This window comes from Dermacentor silvarum, chromosome 8 (genome assembly GCF_013339745.2).
Source record: "Dermacentor silvarum isolate Dsil-2018 chromosome 8, BIME_Dsil_1.4, whole genome shotgun sequence".
In the NCBI taxonomy this organism is placed as follows: Eukaryota; Metazoa; Arthropoda; class Arachnida; order Ixodida; family Ixodidae; genus Dermacentor; species Dermacentor silvarum.
Genome location: NC_051161.1, coordinates 84,356,401 through 84,374,644, shown reverse-complemented (window position 1 = coordinate 84,374,644; position 18,244 = coordinate 84,356,401). Strand labels below are relative to the sequence as shown.

Here is an 18,244-nt window from a genome sequence, read left to right as displayed (position 1 = left end):
TTAATTCAATTTTTTTATGACAGCATAAGTTATCAAGTTATTTGTAATAGAACTGACAGTATCGTTCTACAAGACCTTAGTGAAGCTTTGTACTGGTGTGCAAAATGGAGCATTTGACTCCCAATAAATGCAAGTTATAGCGAGTTTCACAATGTGCCAATTCTGACATTCCCAAGTGGCTGTGTTTGGCTTCTTATTATTGGCTGCGTTTTAGAAAATGTCTCATGTTGTGAATAATTAGGCATTACTATTATCTCTGATCTTTCTTGGCAAGCTCATATCAACTACATAATTAACTACACCAATCGGTCACTTGGGTATCTACGTAGAAATTCTTACAAGTCACCTTGCTCACTTAAACTTCTTTATAAAACCCTTATTCGATCAAAGCTCAAATATGCCAGCTCTGTTTGGGGTCCCGGAATTGACAGCCTCATAAATATTTTGGATTCCACCCAAAATTTCAGTGCACGCTTAATTCGTTCAGATGATTCGCACACATATAGTGTATCATCTATTAAAACAATTTCAGGCCTACTAAGCCTTCTTTCACGTTGAAAACTTTCCCATATACTTCTATTTTATAAAATCTATCTAAATGCCAAGTTAAAACATTATTTTCTTTCAGAGCCATCCTATATATCAAATAGAACCGATCACCAATATAAAGTATGTCACCTTTCTCCCTGACAAAGCTATTTCGTGACTCACTCTTTTATTCCCATACATCCAGAGAACAGAACCACCTGCCCACCTCTGTCACCACACTGACTGATGTACTTGCACTCTTAGAAGCTGTAATGTTGTTTTTTCCCTGTAACACTTGCTACCCACTACCTTCTGTAAAGCCCTTGGGCCTTAAAGGTATTCAAGTCAATAAATAAAGTATTTCCATGTGCATTATCTTATGTAGAGTATTTCTGTCGAGTCTCATCCGTTTCTTGCCGAGCGCCACCTAGAAAAATGTCAGCCTGAATTTATTGTACAACTGCATTCCCCCTTTCATACTTGGCTGTCCAACTTTTGGTGACACATATGATTAGTGTTCGAGAGCACGGATAATCGCTTTAGTTTGTCATGAAAGGCTACGTATTCACTTTTTGAATGATTAAATACCTGTGCCTTGTGTCACGTTATCCTAATATTTTTTATACAGAAGTACTGAAGATATATCAGAACACATAAAGGGGTTTCCTTGGAGTGTAGAGAACTTTACATTTTAGTGTATTGAATTACTCTTATTCTCTCCTGACACAGCAATGTTGTGTTAGTGTAGTGGCTGGGCAATAAAAGACAACATGAACAAAAAAGGAACAGGCTTCGAAATATAATTCTGAAGTGGTTATAACAGCGCACGTGTGCCACATTCATGTACATCATTGGGTTCGCTCAGAAATGTACAAAAGAAATTCATTAGGCGATATGAAGTAGTTCTGCATGCTTGTCGGAAACGTAGGGGCATGTGTATAGCACAAGCATATGGCATACAGTACTAGCTGCTGGGCTAGAGATTCTCCTGTCTGAAACAACTGTACATGATATGGCAACCATGAAACCTGGTGCAATAATCAGCTTCACCGGTCTCTGGTGACCAGAAATTTCTCAAATATTGGCTTCCTGGAACATTTCAATCCTGTAGTTTCTACAAATACAACATCAAGGTCATTCAGGTTGTGATGACCATCAGCAGGAAGATCGTCGTGGGCCAGACATATCTGGACTGGAAGCGGCAAATGTTTTATCATAAAAATTGTTGCAGCAGGAAGTTTAACTTTGTGTTTATCAGTGATCAGTGAACTAGTAAGTTTCATGGTACAGCTCCTTGATCTTATGCATTTAAATTATACTGATTTACCTAATGGGACAGAAATTCAAAACCAGTATTTTGTGCGAAATAGGACTCAATAACGCAACATGAAGCTTTTGCTCGGGACCTCCTAACTAAATACATGGGAATGAAGCTATCAATTTCCTCTGCAACTACCACACCAGTTATGGCGAGGCCTGTTGCATTTAAAAGAAAGAGTTAAGATCTAGTGGCTGGAGCAAGCAGATTTTTTTATTTAGGTCATCATTATTGTATAAAAGTTGTTGAAAACTGCAAAATTGAAAGAAAGTCATGTACCAAGTTTATGGCTCTAGCTCAGTAATAAATAACGGTCTCATAATTCTGTAAACTGCACCGATTAAGGCATCTAACGTGGACAAAATGTATGTTTCATACACAACTATAAATTATACCACTAATTTGCGAGGAGGACTTTTGCAAGACCCTCGTAAACATTGTAACAATTTCACAAAAGCTGTAAATCTATATTGCAAATTAGTCTGCTTTAGATGTTCTAGGATATGCAGTTTTTGGATATCTGTTTTTGGTGCAGAGTTACAGATTTATAAACTTTGTGGTTAAGCTTTCTATAAACTTACCAATTTTCAAAAATTTTTGTAAAAATTACAAGCTCCACATCAAAATTCTGCTTCCTACAGTAACTTGAATGTAACTTTTTCTCTCAAATGCAACAAATTTCATTCAACTTGGTCCAGCGCAGTTGCCTCACAACAACAGTTCCGCGTTTTACATTTTATACCCACCGTGGTGGCTTAGTGGCTATGGTGTTGTGCTGCTAAGCATGAGGTCGCGGGATCAAATCCTGGCCGCGGTGGCCACATTTAAATGGGGCCAAAATGCAAAAACGACCATGTCCCAGGCATTGAGGTCACGTTAAAGATCCCCTGGTGGTCAAAATTAATCTGGATTCCCCCACTATGGTGTGCCTCATAATCAAATCGTGGTTTTGGCACGTAAGAACCCAGAAGTCATTCATTTTACAGGTTATTTGAATAGGAAAATCGCTGCTGGCCTCTGGCTAAAGCGTCCTATTAAGCCAGCTGTGTCCCATGTTGCGGCAACCTTCTGCAACAACACAGGCACAGAGAAACAGCAGTGCACAGAAATGCCAATCCACTGAAGCTGGCTTGACCAACGCTTCGATGAACGGGGCTGGACAAGGCAATCTATGAACTGTAGTAAAAAATCCGCAAGGTAACAGGGAGCAAAAACTGCCATCTCCGCAAGAGAAATGACATGAAAAGTAAGCAGTAATTTATGCATTACACAGCAATTACGTACGAAAATTTTCTGAAAGCCACGGTGCAAAATATGGCAGTCACTACTGCTACCTATTTCAGGGCATGAGAATCTCAAGCCCAGCAATAATGGCACATTGATGGCGCAGAGATGTTGACCGAGCTCCGTTCTGCACACACTGCTGACTGTCCTTCAACCGAGAAAAGCGTGCATGGACTTTGAAGGGCACTGTAGGTCTTCCAGGCACTTCAGTGCAGCCTTGGTAAATGGAAGCGGACCGCAGACACACACAAGCAGGGAGTCACTCTGGCGGATGTCCTCCGGAAGCAGGGGCTCCAACAGTTCACTGCGCACACGGCCTCGGGCGCCTTCCCAGGAATCATCAGGCTCCGACAGTATGTGCTCAACATGAAGCCTGCAAAAAGTAAAGTTACAGGCCGTGCACTTAAATTTGCAAAGTACAACTGATCCCCATCGTCGCTCTGCAGAAAACGCAGTGATGTCGAATATGTTCCCATGCCAGCATGTCTAGGTCGAGTTCATTATGCAAATTTGCAGTGCAGTAAAAGGAAAGACTGAAAGGCACAGCTTAGGACAGCTTTGGATGCCTGAACTAATTTACTGTGCAAAGCAGTTAATGACGCGACATCATGATGACGAAGATTGGGATATGACTCGGCTCGTAGGCACACATTACAGCTAAATAGATGTCAGACAGCCCCTTGTCTGTGCGATCTGTTTGTGCACTACTCGTGCTGTTACTCTATTTAGCTATAATATACACTACCAGGGTAATGCTCAAATTCGTTTCTCTATAACATTACTGCTTTGTGCAGTACGCAACTAAAACATGATTTCAATTTTATTTGTTCTTATTCTGTAAAAAACTTGGAAGGAAGAGCAGGCAAAAAAGATGAAATTTCAGCTTGAGGGGAACCTCGCCACCTCATACAGAGCACAGCATCAAAGCGGATAAACTTAAGGACACAAGCACACTTATTAACAGAACACCAGTCGCAATGAAAAAAAAAAAAACACATGTACACACAATATAGTAGCTTGCACATACACATAATATAATGCTTTGCTAGAAGAGGAGCACAAAAATTACAATACGATTGTGCTGGAGTGCCATCGCACGTGAAGGGGTAAGGTGTGAAGCAGCACCACATGCCGCAGGCTTTTAAGAAATTGCCTGATACAATTTTCCACAACAAATCACTATGAACAATGTGCGAGTAGACATAAGTAAAGTGTTGTATTAATTGCATCAAGCCACAAGCTAACATTGCATGACTGAGGCTGGTCAATGTGGAAGCCCTCTCCATTCAGTAAGAATCGTAAAGGCAGCACCTGTTTTGAAATCTCCACCACAAAATCTGTTACAGAACACACTATAGCATTTCAAACATTTGCATAAGAGAGGCTTTCTGAAAAAAACAATGTCTGATATGTCAATGCAAGTCGCCACACCCCTGAGAATAGAGTTGTTGAAAGATGTGCTGCTTTGTGCATTTCAGTTTTGAAGCCACTTACAGGCAATTAATGGACAACCACAGAGAGCACCTTTTGTATTTGGCCATGCCATCGCAGATTCAATGATTTTAATTTTACAGCGCTCAAGATCATGACGCGAGTGCATTCTCTGCCCCCACAGCATGTATCCTGAACGCTAGCGAAGTTATTAGGTTCACGCTGACAGCAAACCAAATGACATCAGTTGAGAATTGTAGGTGGTTGAGGCTGGTTATACATCAATTCCACAGTTTCCTTTCAATTTGATCAGGACAAATATGCAGAACACCAGCTGAAGTAGATGACCCATTTCAAAAGACTCACCATACACATACTATATCTAAGTGAGCCACAATGCCTTGGAGAACTACCTCGAGTCCCCATAAGGTTCGCAGATCACAGCTTGAGAAACCCTGCATTATTTTTTCCCCAGGTTGCTAATTGATTAAAGGAGTTTAAAGGAGCCCTGAAACACTATTCTACCTAATCATAAAATGGTCTCCCTATTAAAGGACATTGTCTCACAAATTTCATGGCAAAAAATTTTGAATCCTTCATAAATAAACAAATAAAAGTAAATAAGTATAAATAGAGTTACCGCACCGATATGCAGCTTTCTTTCTTTTCGACGCTGCTAGCACCCTGGAAGCTACAGTAGGGAGAAGCCAAGGGGGGCAAAGCCTTGCCCAAAAGATTAGTGTCTAGGTGGCGAAAGAGCTCGTCATGGCGTGGCAGCCGTGGTAGACTACACTACACAGCATGCCGCGGCTATCCCAGAGGCCACGCGCTGCAGGCGTAGCTACACATAACAAGTTATCAGGAGCCTCTTGTACAGATCCACAATGTTTTTTTACTGTGTTCAAAAAGTGTTTCAGGGCCCCTTTACATGTCTAACGGTAATAAAGAGGCTATGAGAAGTGATGTAAAAGAGGGCTCTCGATCAAGCTTGCCTACCTGGAGTTAATTAAATTGCCAATCGGAGGATTCCAACCATGGCCTCATGCTCGGCAACACAATGCCACAGCCACTCCAGAAGATCGAAGCGCTTCCTATTGTGTATTGCCGCGACAAACTTCAAAGACCTTCACATAAGCCACATAATGAATGTCCCAAGGAGTGGATTCGTTAACATGAACCCAACCACCAATCAGGTGATCAGCACTACTCTCCACCCGATCGCCCCATTTCCCCGAGGCACATTCGCAGTTGCCGCACCTCCAAACAGCTATTCTGGATAATCTGAGCATGGATAAAGAAAAGCAAAGCTTAACTGTACAACTACTGAATGGGATATGTGACACCCTTTGAATAATTTATCTTTCAGTCATTTGTGGTTTATGAGCCAGGCTAGTGATCCCCACTCAGCAGGACAGGGAGGGTTGAGGTAAGGGGTCATCTCTGTGCTGTGAGGTGAAAGAAACAGCTTACCGGTTATGTTGCTCCTGTAGTCGATCCAACTCCTCTTTCCAAACGATGTCTCTCACAGTCTTGTTGAACGTCATCAGCTTTATGTTACTGAGGAAAGCAAAACAAAACAAAGAAGCCAAACATATGGCGCTACAGTAACTACAAAAGACAGGCACGACACGTTGTCAAAAACTTGGAAGCACACATTAAAAAAAAAACGGACGAACTTCAGTGGAGCACAGATAAACAAAGATCATATTACTAACCACTCTACAGACTTATTGCAGCGGTCAGCTGAATGAAGATAAGCGATTACAATGAATTTCACTTCATGTAGACACTTCCTTGTGTTTATGCAATGCAAGAAATGTGTGGCATCCTTAGAAACTGTGATCATTGCTAAATAAGTCTGCGGTTTGCAAAGCTTTGCTCTAAACAAATTATCATTCCACCTACAGCACAGCTTGTACTTTTATCAGGATCGGCACATCATCCTGCATGATTGCCCATCGGAATGGATTACTGGCAGCTACCACTGCGTGACGGTGCTGCACCTACGGTAAAGGTGAATTGGTCATGTGAGGCTCTGTGCAAATCGAAGCAAGCGTGGCGAAGGCTCACGAAGGACTAGTGAGGCAATCATAGTGTATTTGTCTCATTAAGACCAAGGTTCAACGGCCAGAATTTGGTAATAACTGCTGGTGTTGCACCTTCATATCAAGTGCTAGGCAGTTCGGCTTTGTCATCCTCGTCAGGTTAAACTAACCTGCCAAGGATGACAAGGCCGCCTTTGCCGAAGATAGGTCCTCCTATTGAAACGTTCGCAGGCCTTTCTGAGGCACCTTATCCCTGTTTATAGCCTTAATACCACATTGCCCTACTCCATCTGTCAGTGCCTTTCATGATTTTGGCTTAGTACGGTCTGTGACCCAGCAGCAGCGAGTGCCGTTAGCACCTTATCCTTGTTTATAACCTTTATACAACAGTGTACCAAGAAGCCAGGTTGCCTTGACTATTAAAGCTGCACCCTTCATTGCAGCATTGTAGGTGTGTAAGCCAATTGCAAACAGTGTACTTCAGTACTACTGTCTTGCTTTCATTACCAACATGTGTGAATACCAGTTACAAGAGGCCCGATTTGTGGCAACCACACATTTTATCGAATTTTTTTTCTTGCGTACTGGTTATGTTGTGCTGACTTGATGTACACACAAGGTTTAGAGGCCCTCAAGAGGTTTAGCATTGTCTTGGCAGCACCTGAAAATGACCATTTTGAAAAGTTGTGCCTAGAGATGGCTTTTTCAAAGGGTGCACCATGCCTTTGAATTCACTGACAATAATCCACAGCATCTCGCTTCCTTTTGCTCCACTTACATCATTTGCTTCGCCAAATGAAGGCTAGTATTACAGGGATGCTCCCTTTGTATCATCCACTGGCAGCGCCAAATTAGATTTACTTTTTGATAGAAAAAATAAATGATGTGGTTTTACGTGCCAAAACTACAATATGATCATGAGGCAGACTAATTTTTGATAGAATGCACCTTTCATTTCAAATCATCCAAACATGCACCCCTCAGCATGACAGACGAAAGTGCTCTCACATTTGCCTGGAGACAAAGACGCCCCAATGCAGCAGTCGCACCATGGGCGTGAAGCCTGTCCCAGCAGCTAGGAGGATGAGGTTCTGACACCTCTGCAAGGTTGACAGCTCGAAGTCACCTTCCGTGTCTTTCATGTCCACCTTGTCGCCTGGGCCAGGTAAACAGGAGCAGCAAGAAGCGCATTTTGTGCATTCACACACCCTGTTAGCTATCCTGACAGTTTCACATAACTGAAGTGATCATTCAGAAAAGCAATAGAGTATAGACCACCTATAGCGTAACCGCTTATAGTGCAGGATCGGATATAGTACGGTCTTTTCAGACTCCCATTAATTTTACCATAGCACTCCATGGCTGCACCGTAGTATACCGCTTACAGTGCAGCCGTGCGAGACGAAATACCGGTTATAATGCGGCTTCCGCGGGAAAATCTTGCCGACAAGGGCGGTAGCGAGCACGCTTCTCAACGAGGTGTGCCCGCCGATGGGAGAGGAGACCAACGAGGGCGATGCGGAGGAGGAGCATGAGACGTGGAGCATGAGTCCAAGGGCGATACAATCGTTGCCGTGCGCCGTATGTGCGAGTTAAAGCGCGCGGGGGACGCGCGCCTTCATGAAGAGCGAACACACAGCGGAGAGCGAACGCGACTTCCATCGCACGAAAGGCCGTGGGGGTACGGGAGGGAGGGGGGGGGGGGGGGGGCGACGCTGTGCTGTGGCACCAAATGCGTATCTTGCAACCGGGGCAAGGGGAACTGGTCACGCAATCTCCCACGCGAAAGCAGCAAAGCGGGAAGGCAGCAAGGGAGGGAGGGGGGGGGGGGGGCGGCTTCTACTGTGCCAACAAATGCTTTCGCACCTGTGCCGGCTGTCGGTGTTGTCGCGCGCACCGTATCTTGAAAGCGATCTGCCCAGGGCTCTGACCTTTGTATGCGCCGTGCTTACGCTGCTCAGTTTCCGTTGAAGCGATAGACCGCATAGACCTTCGCTCGCTGCAGCGGCCGCATTTCCCCACGCCTGCGTTTTGACAGTGGCTGTCTGCGGTTTTCAAGTCTATTCATGTTTGCCTGTGCGTGTTGACACCATGCTTGTTAATTCAGTTAGTAAGCGAATGTGTCAAGTTTATGCAGCCGATAACACTACTATCCCTACTCCTTATAGCTCTCTACTAATTTGCTATCGCAATTGACGCTTCGCCTTTCGGGCAAAACTGAGACATTTTATAAAATTATTACTTTGCTTCGTGCGAAGATCGTGGATACTTGGCCATTAACCTTTCAACGTTCGTAAATTAAACGGATACAAAACTCCCAGTCGCACGCTTCGATTCTCGGATACGCGCAGCTGCTTGGTCTACATGTTTTGCATACGCGCAGGGCTTGAAAATCGTTGTTTTGGTTATAGTGCGGTACCGCTTATAGTACCGACTCCGGCGACTTACGTTATAAGCGGTCTACACTGTACCATGAAAGGACTTCAATGAGTTAATAAGCAGCTCCATGCCTTAGTTATGTTCTTTCTTTTTTCATATTGTCATGTTGTAGTAATAGTGAAGAAATAAACACTGCCAGAAGTGTGCATTTGAACTCCAGCTCTCTATTGGGCGAACTTGCACCCAGAAAAGCAAGCAGCACTCGAAGCACAATGAAAGTGGCGAGCACAACCACTGGTCATTGAATCATACGGGCCAAGTCCATCAACAGTTTATACAAGTTTCTCTGTACATTCCAGAGTAACCTCTGATGCTCACACATACATTTGAGAATGCAAACATTATATGTGTTGCACGTGACGTGAGCAATATGATTAGACATGTCTCTCTTTAGCTTAAAAATTGGAAACAACATTAAGGGGAGGGACATATAGGTCTTGGCAACAAAAAATCCCCAAAATATATATTTCCCATTTCTGTAATATTTTTCCTACATATTGTGGCACATCTGCTGGAAATACATTACTCGAAATGATACGTCGTTGAGAAACAACACTGTATTTATACTTTGAAATGCTAAGTTGCACCCATGAAGCCACTGAAAATGGCCCATATTGTGCCGTTTGCCATTCCAAAACCACTCATCAGAGCCAGATCATCTTAGTCTGGTTTGAAAGGGCATCTTTCTGGCTTGGTTTCCTGTCAAAGACATTCTTTCAATGCTGCTTTCAAAGAAATATATCTGCTTTTGTAGCTTGAAGTGTATATACATATTGAATTTTTGCATTTTTCTCAAAATGTTCTTTTTTGCATGTCGCAATTTCTGGGAGTGGCCCCAATGCCTCTCTGGTACTCATTTAATTCTCCATTTTTTTTTAATGCTAGAGAGTTTTAGAGTGCAGAAATACTAAGATATACTATGTTTTAGGACATTGACACATTTTGAAATCTCATAGAAATCACCAACAAAAATTCACACCTGCAATGCTGAAACTTTAGAATTTCATAACTTCATCTAAAATATAGATATAAACATTAAAATGCCATGTTTCACTCATTGGATATGTAATTATTCAGAAACATACCTGCTTAATCTTAGCTCTCTTGCTGCACATTTCTTGCAATTTTCCTCCCAAATTTATGATTAAATTTTGTTCAACTTTTGATATTATTGACCTAGAAAAAAGCTGATCAGATATTGCAATTGCAATGCCAGAATAATGGTTCAGAATCACAATTAATGAAGAAAATGGTAACGTTGAAAATGTTATGAATACATCTCACAGGATGTCATACGATATCTGTGCTGCAAAATAGTTTAATGCATGTGAAATGATTGAGATGGGAAAAAAATGACTATTTTCCTTTTGTTGTTCATCAACACCATGATTTACACTAAGCAAATTTGTTAAACAGATAGGCATTCTCCAAGCACACAGTCAGAACTGAAATATTTTTCAGAGTTTAGTTGTGACAAACAATGGTGCCATCAACTCGGGAGCCGCCGAAGAAGGTGAGAACGGAGATTGGGAGTGGGAAGACAGATTGGCCAAATCGAAAGATATAACAACACATTATAAAATGCAGAGGTGTATTTATCCACCACCTCATCAAAAACTAAACAAATCGCAGTCTGTCCAGTGGCGGCAGTTACAAATGAGGACATACTGTAATCCAGTAATGTGGAATATACTATATCCAGATATACACATGACAAACTGAATGCAAGTTATGTGGCTCAAGAGCAACTCTTGAAGCATATGCTGTGGAAATGCCAAGGGCTAACAAGTAGCAATGGGGAGACACCTCTAGCGAAAGCCTCCGCGTGCATTGGTGTGCTGTGCTGCTCAGCCCCAGAAGATCAACTGTGGGCAGTCCAGCGGGCCGACGACACCGCCAGAGCCCAAGAGCTTGTGGCAAACGTCTAGGCAGGGTGAAGCCCACCCTATTAACTGCAGGACAAAAATAAAGTTTTTACCTACCTACCTACCTTTAGGCATTGAGCAGACAAATGAAATTAACAGAAAACTTCAAGATGTTTATCTTCTCAAGTAATGCCAAAGATATACATCCATGCCGTGTTAATCATATAAATTTACTTGCATGTGCAAAACTGATGCTTTAGTAGTAAGATTGAGCACTTCTCCTTTCCTTACTCTGTTACGTTTGTGCCTCATTTACCTTTGGCCTTACTTCTGCATAGGGTAGCAAGCCACCTGGCTCCTCAAGTCGACTTTCTTTCTTTTTTTTGATTAAAGAACTCTCTCTCTCTTTGCACACTCACCAAAATGAAAACAAAAATAATAATAGAAAAAGTGCATAAAGTGGCATCATTCTTCCTAAACTGAAACTATTACTATTTTCTTCGATGGATCTGATTGTCTAAAAGCAGCATGAAATCAGGTGTACATTTCTGTGATTCGCAAAATGTTGTGCAGTCATATTCACTTGCGTTTTGCTCATGCGTACAACTGCACTGGGATAGTAAACGGAACTCGCCACATACCGATTTCGAGGGTGTTCAGCACGGGAGTCAGGGCCCCTTCAGAATAGACCTTGATCATCAGGTGCACTGTCTTCCCATCAGACCCTTCCTCGTCAGCCTTCAGTGCAGGGATGACCGGGGTGTAACTCCGAGATATTCGCATTCCTTCATTTAAATTGGCCAAGAAAAGAGAACAAATCTCAGATCTCGATCAGCAATTTCCTAGGAATCATGCATCAATGGCGGTGTCAGCTATGCCTCCATGCAGTCGTATTTGCCCCTGAGAGTTGATGCAGGGCAAGTTGCACAGTGCAACGCTGCTTTCTGAACCAACGATGTCACACAACTCTACACAGCACCCTCGCCTAAGTAAGAGTGTTTTTTTTTACTGTTTTCTTGTAGTAGTGCGATTAATTTTAATTATTGTTACTTTATTATTATTATTTATTTGTTACCTCAAAGGCCCATAATAAAGAGCTATTACATAAGAGTTGGGTCAAATTTACAAACTAATTCTTTAGATACAGTTCTTTAAAGGGGCCAAGACAACAAATTTTCGAAATTGAATTATGCATTGCATGTTAAACTGTACGTGTCGCACAGCAAGCTGGCAAAATTTGAGTGCACTTGGTGGGGCAGAAACATTAGATCAGAATTTTTTTTATATCACAGTTAATCCATACAGCAGTCTGGCAATGCTAACAGGTGATGAAATGAAATCGCACCTAACGCGACGGCATCCTTCAAGTAACAAAAGCTAATCTCAAAGGCCATGCTTTTGTGAACTGCAAGCACCGTTATGGTATGGTTACGGTGTGCAGTTTTGTTTTTGCATGTACATTTCGGTTATCAGTGGAAGATAGTTCTTACAGGCACTCTCTCGCTTGTGCAGCTTTTATCGCAGCAGTAAACGAATAACAGGCATAATTCCATGGCGACGCCCTTGCAGCGTCATTGGGTGGCAGAGTGTGCGGAGCAGGATGTCCGATGTGGTTTCAGAATGTTTCTGAGCAGACAGCATAGCGGGCCCAGCACTCATGTCACATAATCCATGGCAAAATTGTGGTCACCCTTGGTGGGAGGAGCTTAGAGGTAGCGATTTCAAATTGAAATTTCCTTCAAGTTAAAATGGGTGCTGAAAGCCCACTTTTTTTACTCTACCCTACGCTCAGTTATAACTATAGACTAAGAATAGTTGGGCGTCCATGTCATGGCCCTTTTAAGACTCACATTAGAGTTTACAGAGATTTTACCAGCCCTGTGCAAAGTTTCAACTGCACAGCTTTACTGCTCTATCTGCAGTGGTACTTTAACATTGCACACATAGTAGTAAATCTGCATTGCACAGAGCCACTTGCTATGCAAATATATCTCTTTCAGTCACATATTACGATGTACTATGAATAAATCTGTCAAAGTCACATAATTTTATTCCAAGGTGCTGCTCTTGAAAGAAAGCAAAGGTGTTCAAAAGAAACTTTCTGTAGTTTCTGGTGAGTCCTCGTAATTAGAGACAATTAAATTTTTACTACAGTGTACAGTTCATAATCTCGCACTTATTTTCATAAAATGGTTTAAATCACCCGTCCAAACAACATGAACAAGTTAATTATTGGCTGCAGGCATAATGAGTTCAAAACTACAGCGTCACCATAGCTGACAGAATACGGCACATCAATCATTATGGCAAACATGGTAGTGCCTTTAGTAAAGCGGTCATGTACAGCACCCTGCAGTCTAGAGAGAACTGGAGTAACATTGGGAAAGGAATGGGATCAAATGATCTGCAGTTCAGCCTCCGTTGTTTTTTAAATTTTTATTGTCACTACTGGACAGAATTGTCAAAAGGACTTTGTGTCTGCAAATGTGGACACCGTGACTGAAAGGGATATAGTCAGTGTTGTGAATTAATGGCAGCTTTTTGCGATTAATCAACCAACTGTTTAGGATTCCAACCACTAAATATAGGTACAAAACGCCTGCTTGGTTGCTGGAAAGTTTTCTTGCCCGACACACTTTTTTCATTTTTCTAAGCAACCATTTAAAAAAGGTAGACTCCCCTCTCACAGTACAGAGGAATGAACCTTCAGAGGCCAGGACAGAACAGAAGAGATACTACGTGCCAGAATTCCTAGTACAAACTTATGCACAAGAAAAAAAAAAAGAGCAATCATCATTGTCCCATCATTGCTGTTTCTAATAAGTTCCTACCATGATAATAAAAACACAGCAATTGGACAATAGTTAGAACAGAACGTTTACATGAGGCAAGATGCTGTCATAGACTCGGTGTTGCACTTACCTTTGACGTCATGTTCGAGTGTCACGTGATGCCCGACGGGCACCCACATATATGAGCCTTGTGGCAGCGCGAAGCTGAACAATGTGATGTCGTGAGTCACACTGTCCTTGTTCACTAGGGTGCAACTACGGGAAAAGCTCTCTGAAAGGGGAGGAAGAGAGATCGCGTGTCACAGCGCTGATCTGGTGTTACCAAAAGCGTTTCAGAGTTTGCGAGCATATTCATTCACATCTAACACAACAACACAATTTTTCTCAGATCAATGGGCCATTGAACGTCTTACAGGATACATTGAATGCGATAGCATTATAGGTGGACTTCACCCCCTTTGGCAGTATCCAGTATGACCACCTAACAGAAAATGTGGTCCAATACCGAAGGCGGCGCAGTTTAACCCAGCATCTCCAAGCACTAGCTGTCACGAGGAAAGAATGCGAGAAACTGACACGTGGTCCACGTGCCAGCCATTTCAGAGAGTTACTGTGGCACAAGAGAAGCACGCATGCGATCGTGGCCTAATGTTTAGAGCATTGAGCATTGGGAAGACAGAGGTTCAATCCCATCATTGGTGGTGCATTTTGTTATAGCGTTATAAGTGGACCACTTAGGAGGATATCTAATAGAAAATTTGAGGGGTGTTGAGTGTACACGAGCGCATCACAGTGTGCACTAGTCACAAGTTTGTAAAAGACATGAGGTACAGAATTGTCACTTTGATAAATGAAAGTGTGCAAGGTCACCTGTGACGCGCGTGCAACTGTGAAGACATCACAATCTACGCATGCCATTTCACACTTGGGGAGTAAGCGAAGCCAAGTGCTGGCCTAGCTTTCTTTTTTTTTGTATACAATAGAGGAAGATGAAGGTTATAGTGAAAAGAAAGGAGGGGAGGTAGGTCAGAAGTGCATGTATTTTGCCTTTCTCCTTATCCCCAATGGGATAAGGAGAAAGGGGAACAACAGGAAGAGGGAAAGGTGGATGGCAGATGATGCTGCAATAGTACCAATAAACTATCTTTCCAAAATGTGGTATGTGCATTGTACATGCAATAGGCACAGGAAATAATGCGTCCATACAAATAATTCTTGCACAAGCACATTCTACACATTTGCATTCACACCAGACATGCTCTGAAGAGAAGAACCTACGCCCATCTCACATAAAAAGCCTAACAGTGCATAATTTTATGACACATAGGGCAGGGCCAACATGCCTCTATGCAGAACGAAATCTCATGCAAAAAAGGCCGGAGTAGAATGTGGTAGGTCCCTGCAGTATGGGCTTTGTGTGTTCTCTAGCTAAACTCTGCACCATAAGATGTCTATACCAGCATTGGTGTTGCCATATGCCTCTCTGGTGACCAGGTATTCTGCAAATGCACGTTAAAACTCTCTAATGACAAAAACAACAAGGAAAGCTATCATGGTGGTGACTATCTGCTCTTGTGGCTCATTTTCCTTCCCTTATTAATAAAACAAAAGCGGAGATACAGTATATGTACAAGATATTGGATGTTCAGTTGGAGGTTCAGTTTTTCCTTGAATTCTGTTGAACTGGTTGGCAACAAAAACCATAGCTGTATTGTGGGGTGATGGAACGTGACTACGTCCAACAATTCCAATCAAGCAACACCGTACACTAGCAAACCAGCAGACTGAAACAAGGTCTTGTTTTTTATTTTTATTTTAGAGTAGTATCAACATGAAACTTTCAATTTGTGATTTTTGTGTGTTAAATGAAGGTCGAAACTCTCTACGTCACGGAAAAAAGTACTGGCAATTAAGTGTTGGAGTGCTCTAAATATTCAACTGTAATATTTGTTTCTATGAACGAGTTTCAGCTTTGGTACTCAGGAGGACGCGGATGTTTATGAAGTCATGATACATGAGCTTGCTCCGGTCCTGCGATCATTGCGGCTGCCACATGTGACTGCAGCCAGAAGAAACGTGTGCAGAACTTTTATTTATTTTTGTATGACCCACATCATCCTACCTAATGAGTCAGAAAAATAGGGGGAACTAAGAGACTCTATCTTTTTTATTCACAGCCACATGGAATGACTGCGTCTCACAAAAAGTGTAGGATTCACAACATGTGCAAAACAAAAATCGCATAATTTCCGCATGATTGATCATTTTACCTAGCCATACCGCAACATGACATCAGGAAATTTTGTCATTAAATGAACAGTAGCAAGAAGCACACTGATCCGAACACCCTTCTTGATTGATGTCAGCTATTGGCCAATAGCGCCTGAGTATGGGAATCTGCTATATGACAAAATATAGCAGCTCGAAAAGAATGAGGAGCAGGCTTCTGTTAAAAAGAGAGTTAAAAAAAAAAACAGACTTCGCACTGCGCTTGCGAGCTCCACACCCCGCACATGACTGCAAAATTTAACCGAGATATTTACAGCAACGTATGCTACCCGTAGACTCTGTGTTTTTTCAACAAGCCCGAGCAGTGGTTGAGAACCCCTTTAATGAACAGAATTATTTGGCACCTGGAGAGGATATATTAATAAACTTACCAGCATTTTTCAAAGGCACTAGCTGGTTGTGGTCGGTCAAAAAGGAGCCCAAGCTGGACCAGGAGACACAATTTCTTTCTTTCACTAGCTGGGTTTCCAGGCATTTTAGCTTGCACTTCACCTGGACTGAACATCATGAACAAAACGATCATTTTGCCGGCCTTTCACAAAACAATTCTCATGTGCAACTTTTGCCTCGCCTCCTCTAATTTAAACAGACATTAAAGAGAAACACTAAATCAGATTAAACTAATAAATCATTTCTCGAAAATTATATTTTAATGATTTTGTATTGAGCGATTGTTCACTAGAAGTGAAAATAAACTTGCAAGTTTCCTTTTTTTTTACATTTTGCGCTGAAACCGCAGTATATTACGATGCGAGTTAACATCACATATTTCTAAGTATCTTTTTGCATTTGGACTGATGTGCCCCAGTAAAATTTCTCGAAGGTAGCTAAGTTCATTCTTTGGCTCCTTTAGAATACAATGTAGTCTATTTTGAGCTTTAGAAAGGTAACTAGGCCTGAGCACACATTATCAAAATTCATGACGTTGTGGCTAGCTGATGTGGGAACTTCAAGGTGGCATCGCCAGCAACCCATTTTTTTTTCTAGCTTATCAAGGCTCTTCTCATGGTAACAATACCTCTTTGGTATTAGAAAAATGGTAATTTATGAATACAGCTTAACTTGTCTTTTTTTTTCTTTTCTATTTAGCATCCCTTTAATGGGAATCGTAACCAGGAGGAAAAGAATGTTGGCTGCAGGTGAATCTAGCCTTGCAAGAATTGGCCACAACTTCTTCACGCAAGAGTTGCCAAGCACATGAAGCTAAAATTTACAGGTGTATCATGCGGTACGTCATGATCTAGAAGCACAGTATGAGAGGCGCAAACAAGACGACGTGCACAGTGAGCTAGAAACGAACGCAAGCTGGCAGATTGTGAGCCATTCGACAGATGTCGCATTGGCTCGCTTACGTTCCTAATGCAACACTCTGGAACAAAGTTGACGAGTGTCACAGCTCCCGAACAAAGTCCACAGTGTTTGTGAATTTCAGCAGGAGCCAAGTCATTAACATATGCATGAAAAGTTGAGAATTGATTCACTGATTCATGGAGTTATTCTTCTTGGTGCAACACTGGGTATACGAGAGATGTCATAGTGGAAGGTTTGGACTTCCGTATTTACTCGCATAAGACTCGCACTTTTTTTTTTGCAGAAAATTTATGCGAAGTTGGGCGCTGCGATAATTACGTGAGGAAATTTTTCCAATAGTACGTTATAGGTGTTAAACAGAAAAATAAAAAATAAAGTGGCTTTAAATTGAAGTTTTCAAATTAGCCACTGCCAACACAAACAAAATATTACTCCCACATGGCAGTTACCTTTGTAATAAGAACACAGGTTCAACACAAGCAGTAACTGCAAGGGCCTTTATTTGCTGACACTAGCTGAATTAGTCCAAAGTCACTAAACAAATAAATAGACTCTGGCCTGACCAATTCAGAGTCGGTGTCAACACTGATGTTGGAACAAGCAGACAACAGTGGCCGCAGAAACTTTCTAAGATGCAGTGATTACTCAAAGAAAAGAACTTTTTGATGGCCAATGTGGAGGGGTGTGTGAGCATTATGCGAGTAAATATGATAAGTTTGACCACCAGGGGTTCTTTAATGTGCACCCAAATCTACCACAAGAGCGCTTTTGCATTTTGCCTCCATCAAAATAAGGCTGCTGCAGGCAGGAACTGAACCCTTAACCTCAAGCTCAGCAGCAAAACACTGGAGCCACCGAGTGCCACAGCAGCAGTTGAAAAAATGTGGAAATTTCAGGAACTCAAGTGCAGCCTTGCTTATGCTCATAGTCTTAACAGCCTAG

The 18,244-nt window shown here is 42.1% G+C and overlaps 1 protein-coding gene across 4 annotated transcripts in view; it reads right to left on the bottom strand.

Moving 5' to 3' along the window:
- Positions 1-1,311: 1,311 nt before the first annotated feature.
- Positions 1,312-18,244, bottom strand: part of LOC119461528 (cytochrome b5 reductase 4) — a 302,295-nt gene continuing 285,362 nt past the window's right edge. For all 4 annotated transcript variants that reach the window (XM_049673179.1, XM_049673178.1, XM_037722870.2 and 1 more), the window contains 6 exons: positions 16,363-16,488; positions 13,833-13,973; positions 11,552-11,695; positions 7,615-7,762; positions 6,032-6,118; positions 1,312-3,503 (listed from right to left, as the gene is read on the bottom strand). In XM_049673179.1, the coding sequence (XP_049529136.1) occupies positions 3,281-3,503; positions 6,032-6,118; positions 7,615-7,762; positions 11,552-11,695; positions 13,833-13,973; positions 16,363-16,488 (869 nt within the window). In that variant the 3' untranslated portion in view covers positions 1,312-3,280. The remainder of the gene's footprint in view (positions 3,504-6,031; positions 6,119-7,614; positions 7,763-11,551; positions 11,696-13,832; positions 13,974-16,362; positions 16,489-18,244) is intronic.